The sequence below is a fragment of the Balaenoptera physalus genome (genome assembly GCF_965194825.1).
Source record: "Balaenoptera physalus genome assembly, chromosome: 4".
NCBI lineage: Eukaryota > Metazoa > Chordata > Mammalia > Artiodactyla > Balaenopteridae > Balaenoptera > Balaenoptera physalus.
Window position 1 is genome coordinate 143,921,038 of NC_138891.1, and position 21,288 is coordinate 143,942,325.

At 50.1% G+C, this 21,288-nt stretch overlaps 1 protein-coding gene across 8 annotated transcripts in view; it reads left to right on the forward strand.

Annotated features, from left to right (window-relative positions):
• Positions 1-21,288, forward strand: part of PKNOX1 (PBX/knotted 1 homeobox 1) — a 49,097-nt gene that overhangs the window by 17,347 nt on the left and 10,462 nt on the right. For 5 of the 8 annotated variants that reach the window (XM_082459841.1, XM_082459842.1, XM_082459840.1 and 2 more), the window contains exons 2-9: positions 860-928; positions 1,884-1,990; positions 5,489-5,616; positions 7,627-7,798; positions 9,609-9,779; positions 13,567-13,666; positions 14,554-14,651; positions 20,218-20,346. In XM_082459841.1, coding sequence (XP_082315967.1) covers positions 1,940-1,990; positions 5,489-5,616; positions 7,627-7,798; positions 9,609-9,779; positions 13,567-13,666; positions 14,554-14,651; positions 20,218-20,346 — 849 coding nt within the window. In that variant the 5' untranslated portion in view covers positions 860-928; positions 1,884-1,939. Of the gene's footprint in view, positions 1-859; positions 929-1,883; positions 1,991-3,049; positions 3,216-5,488; positions 5,617-7,626; positions 7,799-9,608; positions 9,780-13,566; positions 13,667-14,553; positions 14,652-20,217; positions 20,347-21,288 lie in introns of those variants that run through there. The other 3 variants (XM_082459844.1, XM_082459843.1, XM_082459845.1) reach the window with 3 other exon arrangements.

The following is a 21,288-nucleotide window of genomic DNA, read 5'->3' on the forward strand; positions in this document are numbered from 1 at the left end:
TTCCTTGCGTGGTGTTCCATTGTAGAGAGAGCATATATTTTCAAAGCTTTTGACGCAAATTTCAAAATTTTTCCTTTAGAACAGTTGTACCAAGTTATGTCAGATACTGAAGTTTTAACCAGGTTGGTAGAGAGAAGGACTACACATCTATATGTTTTAAAAATGAAACGCTGACTTGTCCCCAATATTTATTATGGGCATTTGGAAAGCCCCCAGAGTTGGAAGAGTGATCCGCCACTGCCTAGATCCGGCAGCTGCGGGCTCGGCCGCGGTGTCGTCTCGTGGGGCGGCCCGGCGGAGGCTGGAAAGTAGCCGTGGAGAATTGGCCCCCAGCCGAGACCCACTTGGCTGCGGCTCTGCCTTCTCGGTCTAGGCCCTTCCGGGGCCTCCGCTGTGCATTTTGTTCAGGTCAGCTGTTGGGAAGCCGCTGTCAGGCGGACGCCCGTAGGCGAGCAGCTCGGGCTCCTCCCGGCGCTGGGCTCAGGACCGGCTGGCTCGGTGTCCTCGGCCTGTCTCGGCACCACTCCAGTCTGCTTCGGATTCACCCAGGTTCACGTGGCCACCCCCTCGGCGCCTCTCAGGGCCTCCCCGCCCCCTCTCGGCAGGACACGCCTCTCGAGACCCCTAACATGATTACCCGTGTAAAGGCCCTGTTTCTAAGTGAGGCCCCACTTGCAGGGCCTGGGGGAGGACCTGGGCTATCTTGGCGGACACGTTTACACGTCTGCACGTGCTGGCCACGCCCTGACGACTACCGGGCTTGTACTGGTGGCCCAGACTCGCTCGTTCACAATTCCCTCGTGGGTACTGAGAAGCGCCTGAAACCTTCAGCGTCCCATCTCTTGCTCTCTCCTCCCAGGCCGCAGAAGCCGCTGCCCACCGTCGGCTCCACCTCGGGACATGCGGCTCTGCTCTGCCGGTGGCTCAGGTGGGAACTGCCGACCCTCCCCGGACCACCCCCCGCCCCCAATCCCGGGCCGTCGGCACGCCCTGTGCGCCCGTCGGGCCCCATCCACACGGCCTCCGCCCTCCTCGGCCCTACAGCCCCTCACCCGCCCTGCCCAGCGTCAGAGGGGCCGTCCCGAGACGGGAGCCTCAGTGCCCTTCTGGTCAGACCTTCCTGGGGCTTCCGTCCCCCCCACCCCCGCAAGAAGGCGCACAGTCTTCACGTGGCCCATGAGTGGGTGTGACCTGCTCCCGTGTCCCCCACTGCCCCCCAACTCTGCCGTCCCGCTGCACACGGCTCCGCTGTCCTCCTGCCTGCAGGGGGCACGGGCGGCATCCCCAGCTGGTTTCTCTCGTCTCATTTACCTGTGTGCGTGGTGACAGGTGAACGACAGCGTTCCCACCTTTGCATCGCGTGCAGATGTGAGCCGATGCCCGGCAGAGCCTCCCTGAGCTCACCTGTGTCCTTCCTGCCTGAGGTCGGCCTCCCCGGGCTCAGTGTCAGTGCACCTGCCCCGTCACGCAGCCGTGTGACCCGCCAGCTGCGCGCTCACCCTCTGTCGTGTCACCCGGCCCGAGCGCCCCTACCCCCTCCGTGTGCTGCCTGGCCTTCCTCTTATTTGTGGCCCCGGGAAAGCCCCAGAGCCCAGGACAGTGTCCCACACGTGTAGACATTACTAGGTGTTTGCTGGGTGAGTGAAGGAATAAACCCAAATGCCTGAAGACGTGATAACGCGTCCGGCCCGGGGCAAGTACAAACACGCAGTCGCCAGGCAGGGGATGCTGAGTGGGATTTGGCTGATACCGTAGTGTGAAGGATGGTTTATTACTCTCCGTGTGAAGATGTGTGTTCAAAAAGGTACACGGGTGCTGTGGGATAAGGGGACGAGAAATGCTCTGAGTTATTAACCGATGCTTCTCTGCTTTTGTCTTCCCAGACACCGTTTGCTTTTGACTCAAGATGATTTGATGCTGTATAAAGAACTCGCTCACCATGATGGCTACACAGGCGTTGACCATAGACAGCTATCAAGACGGGCAACAAGTGAGCGCTGTTCCACATCCTAAGTAGTCAGCCGACCTAGTACTGAAACACGAACAGTGCCTCGTGTGTTCACAAGCTAGTTTCCGTGAGGGTGCAGGTTCAGTGTGGAGCGTTTGGTGCATTTATTATATCTTGGTGCTCAGAAAGATTAGCTGTAGAATTGTTCAAGTTATTTCCTAAATGACACCGAGATTGCCAGTAATTTTGACCCCCCTGAGTCATAGTTTCTTGGGAATTTACCTTTCTAACGTCAGTGTTGGCAAGTATCGTTGCTCTTAAAGGCTGTGGTGATAATCATAGACTCCCGTGTTGCCCAGTTTGCTGGCCTGGGCGGGAGCTGTGCGGTTTCGTTCCCCTGCATGTGGGTGGCAGAGGGGACCGTCCGATGGCACGTGGGGTGCAGCTGCGGTGCTGTCTGTACGTCTCCTGCCCCTGCAGGAGATGGTCATGACGCCCGGCTCCCTGCTCAAGGGTTTAGGGACCCCCCTCTGCCCCAAGCCTGGGGCGCCTCGCCTACCTGTCACTCCCCACTTGGTGAGACTCAGGGGGTGTGTAGGACCTGGGCTGTGACCCTGTCCCCTTCCCAAGTCGGGTCTTTCCTTGATGGACAGTTTTGTTCCATTCCTGGGATGTTTCCTGTTGCAGTGATTTTGGTTTTGTTGATTTAAAAAAATGTTTTAAGTGTTTTTGCTTCTTAGAGGTAGGGAATTGTATTTCAGGCTGCTCTCTTCACCAGGAAGTCCTCTGATATTTCCAAGAGATTTTGTTTCTCAAATGCACATCTAACGATGTCCCCGCTGTCCCTGGGCCCTGCGGTGGCTCCTCGTGGACTCCCTGCCTGGAGGGCCCTACGACCTCACAGGCTCTCGCCTCTGCCTGCCCCGGGGCCCTGGCTCTGCTCGCCCCTTGGCTCTGCTCCGCTCTGTCCTGCAGGTCTTTGCTTCGCCCCGCTTTCTGCGAGGACCCCCCCACCGGCCCTGGTTACCCCCACGGCCCGCTCCCCACCTGCCAGCCGCTTCCCAGTCCCTTCCTCTGATCTTTGTTCTCCATCCGTGGCAGTGATCACCTTCCGACACAGCCTGTTACGTGTCCGTCTCCCTCCCGCTGGTCCCTGCCCTGATGCAGGGAGTCCAGGGCAGAGCTGGGCACAGCGGGGGAAAGGCCTCGCTTGTAACGGCTCAGCACTCCCCGTGACGTGGAGAACCGCTTGTGAGCATTCCTTTCAGTAAGCATTTGATCTTCTACAGTACAGACAGACCGCATTTACTTAGCCGGTCCTCTGAGCTTGAACATTTAGATTCCTCTTTTTTCACGATCATTTTTTTTAAATCCTGAAATAAATCCTTTAAGGCTTTTTTTTTTTTATACTGTCAGACTTCTCTCCAGAAGGACTGTGTTTGATTGGGCTTTAGTCAGTCGCTTTTGGTTTTTTTTTTTTTTTTTTTTTGCATTGGGTGTGGGGCGAGCAGGGTCTACTTTTCATTGCGGTGCGTGGGCTTCTCATTGCGGTGGCTTCTCTTGTTGCGGAGCACGGGCTCTAGGTGCACAGGCTTCAGTAGTTGCAGCACGTGGCCTCAGTAGTTGCAATGCGTGGGCTCAGTAGTTGCGGCACGTGGGCTCTAGGCGCGCGGGCTTCAGTAGTTGTGGCACGCGGGCTCAGTAGTTGTGGCTCGTGGGCTCAGTAGTTGTGGCTCACGGGCTCTAGAGCGCAGGCTCAGTAGTTGTGGCGCACAGGCTTAGTTGCTCCGCGGTATGTGGGATCTTTCCGGACCAGGACTCGAACCCGTGTCTCCTACGTTGGCAGGCGGATTCCTAACCACTGCACACCAGGGAAGTCCCACTCAGTAGTTGTGGTACACAGGTTGTTTATTTTTTTAAGAGAGAAGCAATTCCCAAGTATACTGTTCCATCTAAAGGCAGCAGAATGGAAGTAACCTGCTCACTCTGGCCTGTTGGAAAGTTGAGAACAGGGCCCGAGCCCGGACCTGCAGGGCTGCTCTCTCGGCTGCAGCCCCGAGCACCAGGCTGGGTTCCTGGCAGGATGCAGACTCTCCCATCTCCGTGGATGAGCTCCCCCACCCCCCACCCCACCACAGGTTCCCCAACAGGCTGCTTCCTTGAGGGGCGGGGGGTGGCATTTGCGGGCGGGGCAGGTGGATCCCAGATACCCCAGTCCTGAAGAAGCCGAGGAGGGCGGTGATCTGCTCAGGGATAACGAGAAGTTTACTGTGGCGATTTTGTTTTATTTGTAAACTGAATTCTTTATGTTGAAGGATTTAAATACTTTTCCCCTAAGTTACCAACAACATAGCCAGTTTAAAGCAATTTCAGTGGTAATATCTTTAAGGCTTCCTCTTACGTTTAACACTTTCTTTAAACACAGCTGGTCTTTGCTTTCTGGATGCAGTGACTTTCCTTAACATTTTTAAAAAAATTTTATTTATTATTTTCGGTTGCTTTGGGTCTTCATTGTGGTGTGTGGGCATCTCATTAAGGTGACTTCTCTTGTTGCGGAGCACGGGCTCTAGGCGCGCAGGCTTCAGTAGTTGCAGCACGCGGGCCCTAGAGTGCGCAGGCTTCAGTAGTTGTGGCTTGCGGGCTCTAGGGTGTGCGGGCTTCAGTAGTTGTGGCACGTGGGCTCAGTAGTTGTGGCTCGTGGGCTCTAGAGCGCAGGCTCAGTAGTTGTGGTGCACGGGCTTAGTTGCTCCGCGGCATGTGGGATCTTCCCGGACCAGGGCTTGAACCCGTGTCCCCTGCGTTGGCAGGCAGATTCTTAACCACTGCGCCACCAGGGAAGTCCCCGTAACATTTTTATAGCTTGTGTATTCCTGAGTTTAAGGATAGGTAAGGGAGAATTTCAGCCCTGTCACAAATATGGAGCATCTTGTGTTTGAGTTGTTTCTGTGACAAGTTAAGAGAGCTTGGATTATTTGTTTATTCTTCTCTTCCTGCAACGTTACTCAGTGTGAGGACAGATAACAAGGAGAGGCAAACGAGAAAGACTGCATGTGTACCAGTTCCCTTCAGGGATATAGAGTTATTACGGTTTTGAAAAATCATAAGCATTTCACAGATATCGGTCCTCTCAATTTTTAAATGTTTTGGAAATTTGACCTTTGTTTTAGCTATTTAGAAGCACATTAAGTTCAAAGGAGTTTGTTGGTAGTATTCTTTACGTATTATTGCCTGTCACATAACTGTCTTGCAGTTTACCATTCCACTGCATTTCTGTTTGAGAATAGAATACAGTAAGTCCCCTGCATACGAACGTGTTCCTTTCCAACAGCGAGTTTGTCCAATTTGTTCATAAGTCCAACAAAGTTAGCCTAGGTATCCAACTAACACAATTGGCTATATAGTACTGTACTGTAATAGGTTTATAATCCGTTCGCATCTTTGAAAGTTCACAACTTGAAGGTTCGTACATAGGGGACTTACTGTACTTGGTAGCAGCTTATTTTCTTTTTAGTAACAAAAGTTCTCTTCCTCCTTTCACAGATGCAAGTAGTAACAGAGTTAAAAACGGAGCAAGACCCCACCTGCTCTGAACCAGATGTGGAAGGAGTGAGCCCTCCCCCTGTGGGGTCCCAGACCCCGATGGACGCAGACAAGCAGGCCATTTATAGGTAGCAAAGAGATGTGAAGCGTGTGGGTGTTCAGAGGTGTAAAGAGAATGGAAAATCTGGTTAAATGGAACGTGAGCTATTAGCCAGGCAGAGTAGTGAGGCATGATGTGATAACTACTGGGGTGAAAGTTTTCTCAGATTACAATGTTATTCCTAATATCTTTTAAAAAAAGTTTTGGAATGTAAATCTACATTTTAGTCAACCTTACAAAAAGCAATCTTCAGGCCCAGATAGTTGTACTGGAGAATTCTACCAAAAAGAAGGAAAAGCAGTAAGTCGACACAGTCTCTTCCAGAAAATAGAAGAAGAGGGAATGTTTCTGAACTCATTTTATGAATTGAACATCACTCTGATACTAAAGCCAGACAAAGACAATATAAAAAAAAAAATAACTAAAGACTAGTATACCTCATGAACTTTGGCATAAAAATCATTCATAAAATATTAACAAATAAAATCCAGTAACATGTAGAGAGAAGAATATTTAGTGACCAAATGGAGCTTATCCCAGGAATATGAGACTGGTTCACCATTCAGAGATCAACCAATGAGACCCACAACGTGATCATATCAAGTGATGCCAAAAAGCATTTGAGAGAAGTCAACAGCCAGTTATGATTAAAAACTGTCAGTGAAGCAGTAATAGAGGGGGACTTTCTTAGCCTGATGTAGGGAAACTACAAAAGAACCCTGCAGCTCGCATCATACTTAACGGCGGAAGACGGAATGTTTTCCCCCAAGTTTGGGGATAAGGCAGAGGTGTCCACCCTGGCTCCTCCTGTTCAGCTCTGTAATGGACGTTTAGCCAGTTCACTGAGGCAAGACAAAGAAAGAAAAGGCATATCAGGTTAGCAAGGAAGAAATGAAGCTGGCTTTTTGCACAACTGACATGATTGTCCACATATAGAAAATCCCAAAGAGTGTACCAAAGAACTTCCAGAACTAAATAAGTGAGTTTAATTAGGTCACAGGTTGCAAGGGCAACACACAGAAACAATCCTATTTCTCTACCAGTAATGTACAATTAGAAACTGAAATTAAAAAGAAAATACCACTTTTGAGAGCTCCAAAAAATTTTAGGTATAACTCTAATAAAGCACATACAGAACCTTTATGTTGAAAACTATAAAATGCCAATGGAAGCAGTCAAAGGAAACCTAAATAAAGGGCATACCATGTTCATGGATTGGAAGACTCAACATAGTAAAGATGTCATTTCTCCTAAAATTGCTCTATAGCAATTACAATTAAAGTTGTAGCAGGATATTTCTGTACATATAGACAAGTTATTTCTAAATTTTATATGGAAGTCAAAATAACTAGACCGGCTAAAACAATTTTGAAAAGAAGAATAAAGTTGGAAGAATCAGTCTACCTGATTTTCTCAGTGGAGAAAAGGTGGAGTTTCCAACAAATTGTCCAAGTTGGAACAATTGGACATCAACATGCAGAGAGAAGATCCTTGACCTAATCTCACATCCTTTACAAAAATCTACTCAAAATGGAGTATGGATCTAAAAGTAAAATTTAAAACTGTCCAACTGGTGTTAACCATACAATGAAATATTATGCAGCCATAAAAAAGAATGAAGTACTGTTACATGTTACAACACTGATGAGCCTAGGAAACATCACGCTAAGTGAAAGAAGCCAGACACCAAAGGTCACATAGTATATGACTCCATTTATATGAAATGTCTAGAATTGGCAAATCTGTAGAGACAGAAAGTAGATTAGTGGTGGCCTGGTGCTGGGGTTTGGTGGAAAATAGAGAGTGCTAATAGTTACAGGGTTTCTTTGGGGGATGAATATATTATAAAATCAACTGTGGTGATGGTTGCACAACTCTGTGACTATACTAAAATCCTTTGCATTATAAACTAAATAGATGAATTGTGTGGCATGTGAATTATATCTCAGCAAAGCTGTTATATAAAACATTGCATATGTACATACTAAAACATTTTCATGAAAGTGTAGAACACATATTTTAAAATTTTTCCCCCCAGGCATCCACTATTTCCATTATTAGCTTTGTTGTTTGAAAAATGTGAACAATCTACACAGGGCTCGGAAGGCACAACTTCTGCCAGTTTTGATGTGGACATTGAGAACTTTGTAAGGAAGCAAGAGAAGGAAGGAAAGCCCTTCTTTTGTGAAGATCCAGAAACTGACAATTTAGTAAGTAAAATACATGTTTTTAATTTTTATTTCTTCTAAATTTAATCTGTTTGATAAATTTTAAATTTCTAATTAGAACTTCAGATTGTTTGTGGCTCTGCCGAAGGGGAGAACTGTACAATTCATGAGATAATTTTCCATGTGTGACTTGAATGTCGCCAGGTCTCCAGCCTTCTCTGTTGACCCCTTCCTGTAATAATCCAACAGGATGGCTTGAGCCTGCATCCTGAGTGGGCTGGGGGTTCAGTCCCTCCCGGATGTTCAGGAAGGTCCACTGGGGTCAGCGTGCCCTGTGTCTTGCTTCCTGGGAACGTGTCTGGGCCCAGCTTCAGGTGTTGGGTCTTCCCTGATCGTGGACCACAACTTTGTTCTCCAAGACAGCTCTGTCTGGAGGCTGGAACTGGTGGTGGGTGACAGACTGTGTGACGACTCGGAGTGGCCTGTGAGCACAGAGCAGGGATGTGAGTGTGGAGCAGGGATGGGCCTATCAAGGGTCCGACACCCCTTACGGCCTCCCTTAGGCTTTCTGTCTGAAGCCAGCCTGGCTCACGCGGATGCCCCCCTCCCAGGTCCAGTGCTCCAAAACCCTGGGTTCTCTGTGCTTCCTGAAAGCAATGGAGAGTTCCTTGGGCTGACATCACTGCTGTGCTGAGGGGAGCGACATCCTTCAGCACCGGGCAGCCCTGGCAGCCTGTGTCCGGGGCTGGATTCCCACTAGAGTTGGCCAGCTCTCAGACCAGAACCTTAGGCCCCTCATCAGCAGAAAAGGGTCTTTGGAAAACTTTTCCCTGAATAAATTGCCTTGGTCTTAGGTGTTATTGTTTTTAATTTTTCATTAATATTCAACCCTTACAGCCAAATAGATTCTATAGGTGAGTTGTCTGACTTTGAGTCTGTCTCCTCATCTTCGAAGTGGGACCAGCAGCACCTGCCTTTTGGGGATGAGGGCCAGATGCTCTCTCTGCCTCTGCATCTCCATTATGCGGCCATCAGCGGGGAGGGAACGGGGGTAGCCAGCGTGCGCCAGGCCGGCAGGGGCCAGGGCTCTCCTGCCTGGTGCCCTAGCACAGGGCCTAGCAGAGCCGGATACTTGGTCATTCTCACTACTGACTGGCTGACTGGTTCATTCCACAGAGATGTGTAAACTGTCACCACCAAGGTCACGGGCAAGGAGCTGACTTTTAGGTCGTTCGTTCACAGGAAGTGGTGTTTACGGTAATGGTTCATCACTAGTGTCAGTTATCTACTGCTGGGAGACGAATTACCCCCAAATTTAGTGACTTTGTATAAAACTGAAGAACTTTTAGAAAAATTGTAATAGAAAATCTTTAGGATCTGGGGCTAATCTAGGGGCAGGCAGAGTTCTTAGACTTGATGCCAAAAGCAGAATCCATTAAAGGCAGAGTGGGTAAGTTGAACTTCTTCAAAATGAAGAACCACCCGGGAGGTGCGTACGGATTCATCCCCATTTACAGATGAAGGAGGAGGAGCAGGGCGAGGGTGAGTCGCTAGGCGAGGCCCAGGTCGAGGCCCGGCTGGCTCCCGGAGCTGTGACCGCCTCTGTCCCTGCACACCAGATGGAGCCGAAACACCAAGCCACAGGTCAGCGGGGCTGGAATGCTTGGTGGTTCTGCATAACTTCTGGTGTCTTTCTCCTCCTGTTACTGGCGGTACAGGTGGCCTTGGCTGGCTCATAACCAAGCTGAGTCATAGCCAAGCTCCTCACCAAGGAGAGTCGTGTGGTGATAATGATAACTTACAGTCATGCTCCCTTTTTCTGGTCTGAAAGTCTTCATTTTCTTGCTTCTAGATGGTAAAAGCAATCCAGGTTCTGCGTATTCATCTTCTTGAGCTGGAAAAGGTTAATGAACTCTGCAAAGATTTCTGCAGTCGCTATATTGCTTGTCTAAAAACGAAAATGAACAGTGAAACTCTCCTGAGTGGGGAACCTGGCAGCCCGTACTCCCCTGTCCAGTCGCAGGTATTTACGGCGGGCCCTGTGCTCCTGCTTGTCACTGCGGGATCGGCGAGGGTGAAACGTGCTGAGGTCTGAGGCCAGCAGCCCTTTCAGGATCGTGGGGCTGTCCTCGGCTGTTCTGCGCTGAGGGTCCTCTAGGTCTCTGAACGTGGCCTGTGCTGGGAACGTGTTCCCTCAGGCCAGAGAGAGCCCACCTGGGCTTCGTGCCGTGAAAAAGGGAGGCTTCACTCTGTGTCCTGGACCCTGGAGCCCATGTTTCTGGAGGCCAGAGTACCAGTCATTTCTTTCTAATTCTTTTTTTTTTTTTAATGAATTTTTAAGATTGTGGTAAAATACACAAAACACAAAACTTACCATTTTAACCATTTTAAAGTGCACAGCTCAGTGGCATTAAGCACATTCACATTGTTGTGCAACCATCACCACCATCCTTTCCAGAATTTTCTCACCTTCCCAAACTTACACCCTGTCCCCATGAAACACTGACTCCTCATTCTCCCTCCCCCTCCCCCGCAGCCCCTGGCCCCCACTATCCTGCTTTCTGTCTCTGTGACCTTGACTAATCTAGGTACCTTATGTAAGGGCGGTCATACCATATTTGTCCTTTTGTGTTTGGCTTGTTTTACCTAGCATAATGTCCTCAAGTTCATCCATGTTGAAGCACTGTAATATTTAGCCATTCTGAAGGTGTGTAGTGACATTTCATTGTGGTTGTAATTCGCATTTCCCTGATAGCCAGTGATGTTGACCATCTTTTCATGTGCTTATTTCCCATCTGTATATTCTCTTTGGTAGAATGTCTGCTCGTGTCTTTTGTCCATTTTCTAATTGGATTTTTAATAAATTGTTGACCTTTGAGAGTATTCTAGATGCAAGTCCTCCATTGGATATATGGTTTGCCAATATTTTCTCCAAGTCTCTAACATATCTTTCCATCCTCTTAACAGGGTCTTTTGCAGAGCAAACCTTTTTCATTTTGATAAAATCCCATTTATCAAATTTCCTTTTATGAGTCATACTTTCAGTGTCAAGTCTAAGAACTCTTTGCCTAGCCCTAGGTACCAAAGATTTTTCTCTTATTTTTTTCCTAAAAATTTTATATTTTACATTTAAATCCATGGCCTATTTTCAGGTTTGTTTTTTTTTTGCCTATGTTCGTCCATTTGCTTCAGCACCATTTGTTGAAAGGGCTGTCCTTCCTCTGTGGAATTGCCTTTGCACTATTGTCAAAAACTAGTTGGGCATATTTGTAGGCCCTGTTGCTATGTTCTCTGTTCTGTCCCATTGATCTGTGTATCTAGACCGTATAGTCTTGATTCCTATGGCTATATAAGTCTCAAAATTGGGTAGACCGATTACTCCTACTTTATTATTTTTCAAGATTATTTTAGTTATTCTAGTTCCGTAGTCTTTCCACATGAATTTTAGAATAATCTTGTCTATATCTGCAAAAAAATGTTACTGAGGTTTTGACAGGAGTTGCGTTAAACCTGTGTGTCGTCTTGGGGAGAGTTGACACCTTTACTGTGTTGACTCTCCCAGCCCCCAGTCATGGCGCTGTCTCCGCTAATTTACTCTTCTGTGATTTCTTTCATCAGTGTTTTCTCGCTTTTGACATAAAATCCCTGCACACGTAGTATTAGAATTATACCTAAGTATTTCACTCTTTTGCACAATCGTAAATTGTATTATATTTTTAACTTCAGAGTCCATGCCAATATGTAGAAATCCAGTTGATTTTTGTATCTTTATCTTGTATCCTGGGACCTGGCTGAACTTCCTTATTAGTCCTAGGAGATCCATTTTGTAGATTCTTTAGGATTTTCTACCTGTTTAGTCTTGTCATCTGCAAATAGGGACAGTTCTGTTTTTTCCCTTCTGATCTATATACTTTGTTTCCTTTTCTTGCCTTATTGCTCTGGCTAGAACATCCAGTACTATCTTGAATGGGATTGAGGGGACATCTTTGCCTTCTTCCCAGTCTCAGGGGGAATAGTGGTAGGTTTTTTTTTTTTCTAGATGCTCTTTATCAGGTTGAGTAAGTTCCCTTCTATTCCTATTTTTCTGAGAGTTTTTATTATGCTGAATTTTGACAAATGCTTTCCTGCATAGATTGATATGTGATTTTTCTTCTTTCATCTACTAATATGGTAGATTTACATTACTTGATTTTTTTTGAATATTGAGCAAGCTTTGCATTCCTGAAATAAACTCCACTTGGCCCTGGCACATAATTCTTTTTGTATAGATTCCTGAATTCTGTTTACTAATATTTTGTTAAGCATTTTTGTGTCTGTATTGAAGGATATTCATCTGTAGTTATCTTTTTTGGTACAGTCTTTGGCTAGGTTTGGTATCAGGATAGTATAAGCTTCATAAAATGAATTGGAGAATGTTCCCTCCTCTTCTGTTTTCTGGAAGAAATATGTAGAATTGGTTAATTGTGTTAATTCTTCTTTAAATGCTTGATAGAATTCTCCAGTGACACTACCTAGACCTGGAGATTTCTTTTTTGGAAGTTTTAAAATTACTAATTCAGTTTCCTTATTAGTTATAGGGCTATTCAGATTATCTGTTTCATGTTGGATTTTGTCTAAGATGTCAAATTTATGTGTGTTGAGTTGTTTACAGTAGTATTCCTTTTTCATCTTTTGATATCTTCAGGGTCTGTAGTGATCTACCCTGTTTCATTCCTGATATCGGTAATTTGTTTTTTTCTCTTTTTTTTTTTTCTGTCCGTCTTACTAGAGGTTTGTCACTGTATTGATCTTTGCAAAGAACCAGCTCTTATTTCATTGATCTTTCTGTTTTTCTATTTTCAATTTCATTGATTTCTGCTTTAATCTTTATTATTTCCTTCCTTCTGCTTGCTTTGGTTTCATTTTGCTCCTCTTTTTCTAGGTTCTTGATGTGGGAGCTTAGAATACTGATTTGGATTGCTTAATTCTTATTCTGACCAAGTTTATATAGCAAACTTTATATAGACCTACCGAAGCTTATACGTGCAAATGGATGTGATAGCCCACAGAGTAATTGTCTTTGAAGGGTATCTACTTAGGCTATTTAACCGCTCAGATATCTGGGTGCCTGCTGTGTGCCAGAGCCTGTGCTGGATGCCAGGTGCAGAGGTCTGTCCCTCGCCAACTCCCAGTCCAGCCACCACAGGAAATGGATAAAGTGGCCCATTTGGATCTGACTTCAGATGGGTAGATTCTCCGACATTGTGTTTACGGACGTTTGCATGGAGCCTGCAGTAGGCCAGGCCCAGACCCAGCACCCCACAGGCATGGACACTGGGGCCTCTGGTGTGCTGTGTGCTGTGGGAAGGGCAGGTACAGGCTGTGCCCCCGGGGTGACTCCCCAGCCTGTGGCATCATCGTTTGAATAGCTCATCCTGTCCAGGAGGCTTTGGTTCTTGGAAAACTCTGAGCCAAGTTGAATGGAGAAGGTGTGTGACTCGATCAGGTAATTTTAGTCTTCCTAGTTATACCTCCAGGGCTGTAGGGTGTGTTTAGTATGCTGATGAGGTGAAAGATAATCTTTTGGAAGCTAAATTGAAACTAATATCTCAGTATTGATCATACCATATTTAACATTCAGTTTGGCATCTCTCGCTTCCAGTTGTGCCTGTAGCGCATGCCTTACGAAGTCTGTCCTCTGATGATGCCCTTTGCCTCAAGCATCTTTCCTTTACCGATGGTGCCATTATGCCACGTGTTTTGGAGTTTTAAACATGAGTTTTCTGTTTTCTGATAACATAACCCGTTTGCTGTGTGTTTATGACTTACAGCAGATTCAAAGCGCCATCACAGGCACTCTCAGCCCCCAAGGAATCGTGGTGCCAGCATCCGCTCTGCAACAGGGGAATGTCACCATGGCAACAGTGGCAGGTATGACGACAGAAAAAGGGACACTTTCCTTGAGCTTTTGCAGAAAGAAGTCCTTTTCTATTAGAATGAAGAAGTGCATAAACATGGTTTCTAATTAATGCCAGTTCCCGATACAGGAGTGTCAACGTCTAGAGCTCTTTGAATGCCTGGTTCTTGTTCATTCTCAGTAACAAATATTTTATACAAATTGTGTTTCCCTCTCAAAAAATATTGGCAGGAAAGGTTTTATACGGGAGTTGAAAACATATAGCAAAAACCAACAGAAATTTTCAAATAACATAGTTTTTAATTGTGCTCTTAGCAGCACCTGGAAAAGAGTAGCGTCATTAATCGATGATAAGCAAATGAAAATGCAGCCTTAGTGTTAGTATTACTTGTTTTGGATGCACCAGGGAACTCTAGAACTGTCCTCTTCCTGTGATGGTTTTCCTTATACGTTGCACATACAGAACCATCGTGAAAGTGGAGTGGGCACAGGAGGGGGAGAAACTGAACGAAAACCCTCCACACAGTCACACAAAGGGAAACCTCCGCAGGAAGATGAAAGCACGTTGGATGAAAAAAATAACTAGAATAAAAATATTTGTTATCTAACACCTTTGGCCAAGTCCTTCAATACGTGCCAGGAAATGGAAGCGAACAAAGGAGGGGACTCACAGACTGCCCCCCGCAGCCGCCCCGCCCTGCGCTGTCTCAGGAGGAGCCATGGCTGCCCGCCCCGCCCCGCCGCCGAAGTGAAAAGTCAACTAGCAAAGTGCTGTTGACCGTTCGAAATGATTTTCAAAGCTCATAAGCTACAGATTTTGTCCTTTCGGCGAGCACGCCGAGAAGAGCGGTCATAATCGTTGGGACTGGGGAGTGATTCAGCTTTTCGTGTCCCTTTCTAGGGGGCACAGTCTATCAGCCGGTCACGGTCGTCACTCCCCAAGGCCAGGTAGTGACGCAGGCGCTGTCGCCCGGCACGATCCGGATCCAGAACTCCCAGGTGCGTGAGCTGGCCCCGCGGGGTGCTGGGGGGCGTGTCGGCACAGGTGCGGGGGCACAGGCGGCCCGGGCTCCAGCCGTCCCCTCGGCGCGAAGGCCATCCGGGCGGTCTCCGGTTAACCTGAATGTCGGTGTCGTGCGTCTTCTTCACCGTTCATCTTCCGCATTGTTGCAGAGTTCAGAGAAGCCTAAGGAAGGAGGAAACGGTCCCCCAGGATCCCTCCCCGCGAGGGGCCACTGCTGTCCCGTCTAACGTGGGGCCGTGTGGTTGTCTCCACTTCAGGAGGGCGGAGGCTGTGTAGACGCACCCTGCCTGGACCCCCCGGAAGTTCACCCCACCTCAGGCCTCCAGCTGAGGGGGCGGGCTTGGGCCGGCAGAAGCGCCAGGGCTGGCAGTGCCGTGACGTGCCCCAACCTGGGGGTCGTCTTACCCTCTCTGTGCCTTTGTGGTAACGTGAGTCCAGTCCCCTCTACGTTCTAGGGATATACACACACATTTTTTTTATTTTGTACACTTAGCTAGGTTTAAATCGGAAGCAGTGTTTTCGCCATCAGTTCTTATTTAAGACCATTGATTCGTCCTTTATGTTAGTTCTTTGTCTTCGGCCTGCACAGATGCTTTGTACATCCTCATTAACCACTTTGAGGCCCGGCCTTGGGGATGTCAGTGTTTTCTTAAATCAGAAGGAGGTGTGAGAGGGCCTGGGGCAGGGGCTGCCTGGGCACACCCGGGGCCAGGACATGGAGTGGCCCCCAGGCCCAGCCACGGGGAGTGAGGGTAGGCACCCCCAGCGCCGGCCCGCCATCCCCTGGCCAGCCCGCCTTCCCTGAAGTTTTCCATTTACAGTGGCTGGGAACAGAAAGCTGGTTTTCAGAGCGTTTCCTAGTCTCACAGTGAACTGTTTTTAGAGGAAGGAAACACTGTGAAGTCCAGTGCTTACTTGTACAGTGGAGGCTCATTCGTTCTGCTGTTTAAGGAAGAACTTGACCGAGTTTACATAGCAGATGTGCAGAGTTTGGGTCACGTCCGTGGAGCCCCTGCTCCCTGAGGCCAGCTGGCCAGGAGCCGCCTCTGCTCTGGTCCTCGGTGACCCCGCAGCCCACGCCGCACTTGTCCCCTCCCCGTCACAGCCCCGGCGTCTGTCCCTTGCAGGGCGGCAGGGCCGGGGAGCTGGAGAGACAAGCCCCGCATGGGGCGGGTGGGGGGTTTCACGGAAGAGTAAATAGACCAGCTGGGGCCCGGCTGGGGCGTTCCATGACCAGGGGGCCCACACGTGTAGGTACGTGATCCCGCAGAGCTGTGGTGGCCGCGCTGGGCGTTCTTCCTTCTCACCTGGCCGACGTCTGGGCTCTTGCTGGGCTGCAGGTAGTTAGGGTGAGTCCCTCAGCAGCGACGGCGTCTGTGTCCTAGAGACTGGAGGTCAGGAGAGCGCGTGGTGGTCTCTGACGGCGCACGGCGGTGCCGGCCCATCCCCGCGCCGGGCGCATGGGCCACGGGGGCATTTTCTGACCTGGCGCTGGTCACACGGAGGAGCCGGACGCTCCTCCTGGGCTGGGCCGTCTCTACGGAAGAGTCCCCCCGTGTGCCCGTAGTACATGCCGTTGAAAAGCATTCTTTTCCGAGGAAGTAAGAGTAGCCAGGGGAGTGGGATTCCACGGATTTCTCCGCGCTCCACCTGCTCCCCTTTCCCGGGATAGTCTTGCTTGTACACAACCGTTGTGCGTGTGGTTCGGGCTTGTGCTGTTGTCTGACGCGTGGCAGGTTTTCGCCTCCTTTTCGCGATTTACAGTGACGCTTGACTCGCTGGTATCAGGTCGGCCTGTGCCCACGTTGCCGAGAGGCCTGGACCAGACTCACAGCGGCTCCCGCCCTCACCTTCGCTCCCCTTGGGCGACCACTTTCAGGCCTCCTGGCCACTGCTTCTGCTGTGCCCTCCGTGTTTGAAATAAAATCCCCTCCCCTAACTCACCCGTACAGCCTGTGGCGTGGGCTCTTTGTCCTGCTGGGGGCTGTGCTCTCTCCCGCCCCCTCGCTGGCCGGGATGCCGGTCATGTAGACGCAGTGCAGCTGACGCGTGTTCATCGTGAACATCCTCAGGGGCGTGTAAATGGCGGCTTCTGCTGAGCTGCGTGTGTAACTGTGATCACGCTGCCCGAGTTCGCAGCTGGCTTCTCTCCCCTCCGCACAGTTTCCACGGCGTCGGTGGTGAATCCTCACGGATCCCCCAGCCTGCTTTCGGTGTCCCCGTCAGGTAGCTAGTCGGGGCCGCGTGGCCTCGGGGCTCTCGGCCTCCTGGGCTCCACCTCGGCCGGCCGTCACGCGTCGGGCATCCGGCACGTCACCCTGAGGAGCCCCTTCTCCGCGAGCCCACGTCTTCTACTTTCTAGGCTTTACTCCCCCTTTGCGAACTTGTGGAGAAAACGTGTGTGGGAGGTGCCTCGTGTTGGCACTTAGCAAACCTAAAAGTGACTTAGTCTTGGTCTCATCCTTGACACGCAGCTGGTTTGCATGTACAATTCCAGGTCGGGAAGGGGCTCCCCGGGCGCTGTCAGTGTGTCCTAGCCGCCGCGCTGCCTTTGAGAAGGTCCGTGTGAGCTCCGCTTTCCTGTCTTCTGTGTTTTCTCCTCTGTCAGACACGTCTCTTTTCCCTGAGTTTTTGGCGCGGGTCTTGTTTGTCGACTGCGCTGGGCACTGCCGGGGACCTCGTGTCCTTAAGGCTGGGACATTTTCCTGAACTCTCTGTGACAGCCCTGCCCCCGCCCCCAACCTGCACAATCTCTCCTTCCAGAGCCCTTACTGATCGGACGCTAGACCTTCTGAACCGAGTCTCTTGATTTTTCTGTATTTTTATATTTGTATTCCCGTTGTCTACTTTCTGTCTACTTTCTGAGAACTTGCCTTTTATCTTCCAACCCATCGGTTAAGTTTTACATTTCAAGTGTAGTTGTAATTTCTGAGACTCTTCTTTACCCACTGTGCTCTCCTACTCTTGGTTCAAGGATGGTTGACATGTGCTTTGCTTTCTGCACTCTCCCTGTTTCCCCCACGTCATACCATTCATTCGCTTTGCTGTTGGCTTTTTGTGATGGAGGCGTTCACGTGTTTGGGGGCAGTTGGCTGTCCTTCTAGATGTAAGCATGAGGCCCTAGAATGCTCTTTGGTGCTTGTCAGGTGCTGGGCTTTGGCAGGCCGGCTCACCTGTGGCCTGGCCTCCAAATTATGCCCTCCCTCAGCCTTTTCTTCCTTCTGTTTCCCCGGATCAGGACTCTGATCTCTTGCTTGGGGCGGAAGCATAGTTGCAGGGGCAGGAGTGGGCGGGGTCTCCCACCTTGTGTGCAGATCTTCCTCACCCTCGTTCTAGCCTTGCCCCTCCTCCCACCCTCCATCTGTGCTCGGTCTTCAGCCTCTGGTCTGTTTCTTTGGGAAAGAGACCCCGAGTCTCTGCAGGGCTGGGGCAGATCAGTCACCTGCAGAGAACGATGGGGAGTGGTATGGGGGCCCCACTGCTTCTTAAATGGGTTTTCACCCAGTTTCCTAGGCTTTTAAATCCCCCTGCCATGTGCAGGCTCAGGCTTTGCTGGAGGGCGGTGGGCCGGTTGGCCAGTCCCCCCGCAGGCCCTTGGCTTCGTTGGCCTCCCCAAGCCCCCTTGGTGGCATCTGTGAGGTCGAGTCACGTGGCCAGCTGTCACTTTCCCTGTTCATGAGTCCACATTTGTTTTAACCCTGCACAAAAAAAGCAACACTGAAACGGAAATACATGTCACAGTGCATGAAGAAGGTCATGTATTAAATTGAGGCAAACACAGGAGACAGATTCCATTTTGGCCCTAGTGGAACTAGTTTTAAAAGTCCATTTTTCATTCTTTTTCCTGTGCACACAAACGTAAGCATACAGGCAGTGCTTAATACTGTTCAGTCCTTGGGACTTCCCTGGTGGTCCAGTGGTAGAGAATCCGCCTTCCAATGCAGGGGACGCGGGTTCGATCCCTGGTCGGGGAACTAAGATCCCACATGCCATGGGGCAACTAAGCCCGCGCGCTGCAACTACTGAGCTCGCGTGCTTCAGTGAGAGAGGCTGTGTGCCGCAAACTACAGAGCCCACGCACCCTGGAGCCTGCGCGCCACAACTAGAGAGAGAACCCGCACGCCACAACTAGAGAGAAACCCGAGCACTGCAACGGAAGATCCCTCGTGCCTCAACTAAGACCCGACGCAGCCAAAAATTAATCAATCAATCTTTAAAAAAAAATACTGTTCAGTCCTTTAATGAACAAACACATGCATTCCAGAAAACAGTTATGCCCTTAGTAATAATCTTAGGTTTTAAGAAATTTTAGGTATAGTTAGTGGTTGTAATGTCTCCTTTAAGTCATAAATTCTGTCTGTTTAGATGTTGGTGTTCAGTCTTTTAAAGAATTATCCAAAATGATGTAGATCCAGAGGAAGTGCAAATAATTGAAACCTCTCCAAAATAAACTTCCAAATCCTGTAAATTATGTTTATGACTGTATTATACTGAAACTGACCTACGGAAGTTGATGCTTATTTATTGATGTTTACTTTTTTTTTTTAGTACATCTTTATTGGAATGCAGTTGCTTCACAATACCGTGTTAGTTTCCGTTGTACAACAGAGCGAATCAGCCATATGCACACATGTCCCCATGTCCCCTCCCTCTTGAGCCTCCCTCCCACCCTCCCTGTCCCACCCCTCTAGGTGGTCACACGGAAGTTCTAAGGTAAAGCGTGGATCACAGTGGAGAGGCCCCGATGTGTCTGCGTGGAGGCCCCGGCGCGGGGCGTTGGTTTCCTCCCTGGTCTGGGGGGTGAACGACACTGGCACCATCTCTGCAGCCGTGGGGAGTGAGGTGCTGCCCCTGGCTGGGTGCGTGGGGCCTGATGCTCTGTCCTCGTGTTTGTGTGAGCGGACGGACGCTCATCTAAGGGGACTTACACGCGTGTCCTCTCCTTCTGAGATGGAATGAACAGGCTGTATCTCAGGCCCTTCTCAGGGTGAGGGGGGCAGTGTCTTGAGTGGCCGCGGAGCTGTCTGGGCAGAGGTCGCCTTGGCCCCTTTGCTCTGTGGTCCCTCTGTCCGCACTTTGTGTGTTTCTGTTTCTTTCTCTCCTCCTGGCCGGGCTCCTCTAGTTAGTGGCCCTTCCAGCTTCCCCGTCCGTCCTTGTCGGTTGTTTGAATCCTGCCCCAGGCCAGGAAACGGGCTGTTGTCGCATCTGTCACTAGAGGAGACAAGCTGAGGACAAGTGTGCGTGAGGGCGGGGCTCGGCTGCGTGCAGAGTGGGACACTCGGGGCTTCTCAGTGCCCGTCCCACCTGCGTCGCCAGACGGGGGGCCCCTCCGCGGCTGAGACGCGAGCGTAAAGGGTTACAGCGCGAGGGGCCACATCCTCGGAAAATCAGCCCTACAGGGTCCCAGTGTTTATGCCTTTCCTGTAAATAAGACGTTTAGCCGTAAGATCCTTGGTTAGTCTCTCCGTCTGCAGTCGTAAGCTACTTGGAAATGTCATCATTGTCTGTGCTTTCTAACGTTATTTTTCAATTGTTTAAAAGCTTCAGTTACAGTTAAACCAGGATCTCAGCATCTTGCACCAAGATGACGGCTCATCTAAGAACAAGAGGGGCGTCCTGCCGAAGCACGCCACCAGCGTGATGAGGTCCTGGCTCTTCCAGCACATCGGGGTGAGGACGCGCGCTCCGCCCTCTGCCAGACCTCCGCCATGCTTGCTCTCTGGCTTATTTTCTAGAAAAAGTGGACTTACGTGGGCCGGTAGGCCTGGTTTTAAGCATCAGTGTTTTGTTGACTGTCCATGATGGGTCGAGCACAGGACAGAAGGGAGGGTTACCCAAAAACTGGTGACGGAATAAGTTCAGCTGATGTTAACGGTACACGCCCCTGAGAGAAACTGCCCATGGAGGGTGCCTGCGGGCAGGTGAGGTTAATTAGAGAAGTGGGCAGAGAAGAGGTGCTCTGGGGCAAAACCTTGGAAAATAGCGATGTTTGATACATTGGATTTGGGAGGGAGATGAGGAGTTGAGCTTGTGGACGGAGGGGTTGGCACATGGGCCTGTGACCGTGAAGGGGAGCTTGGCGTGCCTTGTCTGCGTGCCCCCTTTCCTCACCTGGACCTCAGCATGTCCTCCTGAAGCCGTCCTGTCTCAGGGCGCATGCTTGCCCACCGATCTCTGGGGAAGGCTCGCTGGTTACCCGCCTGAGCCCCTGTCCCCACGCCCCCGACCTCGAGGGAGGGTGTGACCACGAGTAGCTTCCAGGGGTGACAACCTTCCCGCTGCTGCCAGGTTGGGAAGGACCAGGCTGGCCCCGGGGTTGCGGCGGGATGGAGGTGGGAAGGCGGGCGCACCGCTGGGTTACGGCCTGTGCAGGCAGAGGGAGGGGGCCCGGGGGGCGTGCGGGCGGATGTGGAGGTCTGGAGGGCCGGGAGGGCCGGTAGGGAGAAGCCCCTCTCCGCGGTTCTGTCCATCCGCAGCCCCGGCCCGGCCGCTCCTGAAAGCTGAGCTGGTCGGCCCGGACCTGCCCCTGGGCGTCAGTGCCGCCGTCACCCGCTGCGGCCGCGCCCTCACTTCCCCGGCCTCCTCGCCTCCACCGCGTGCACTTTGGTGCCC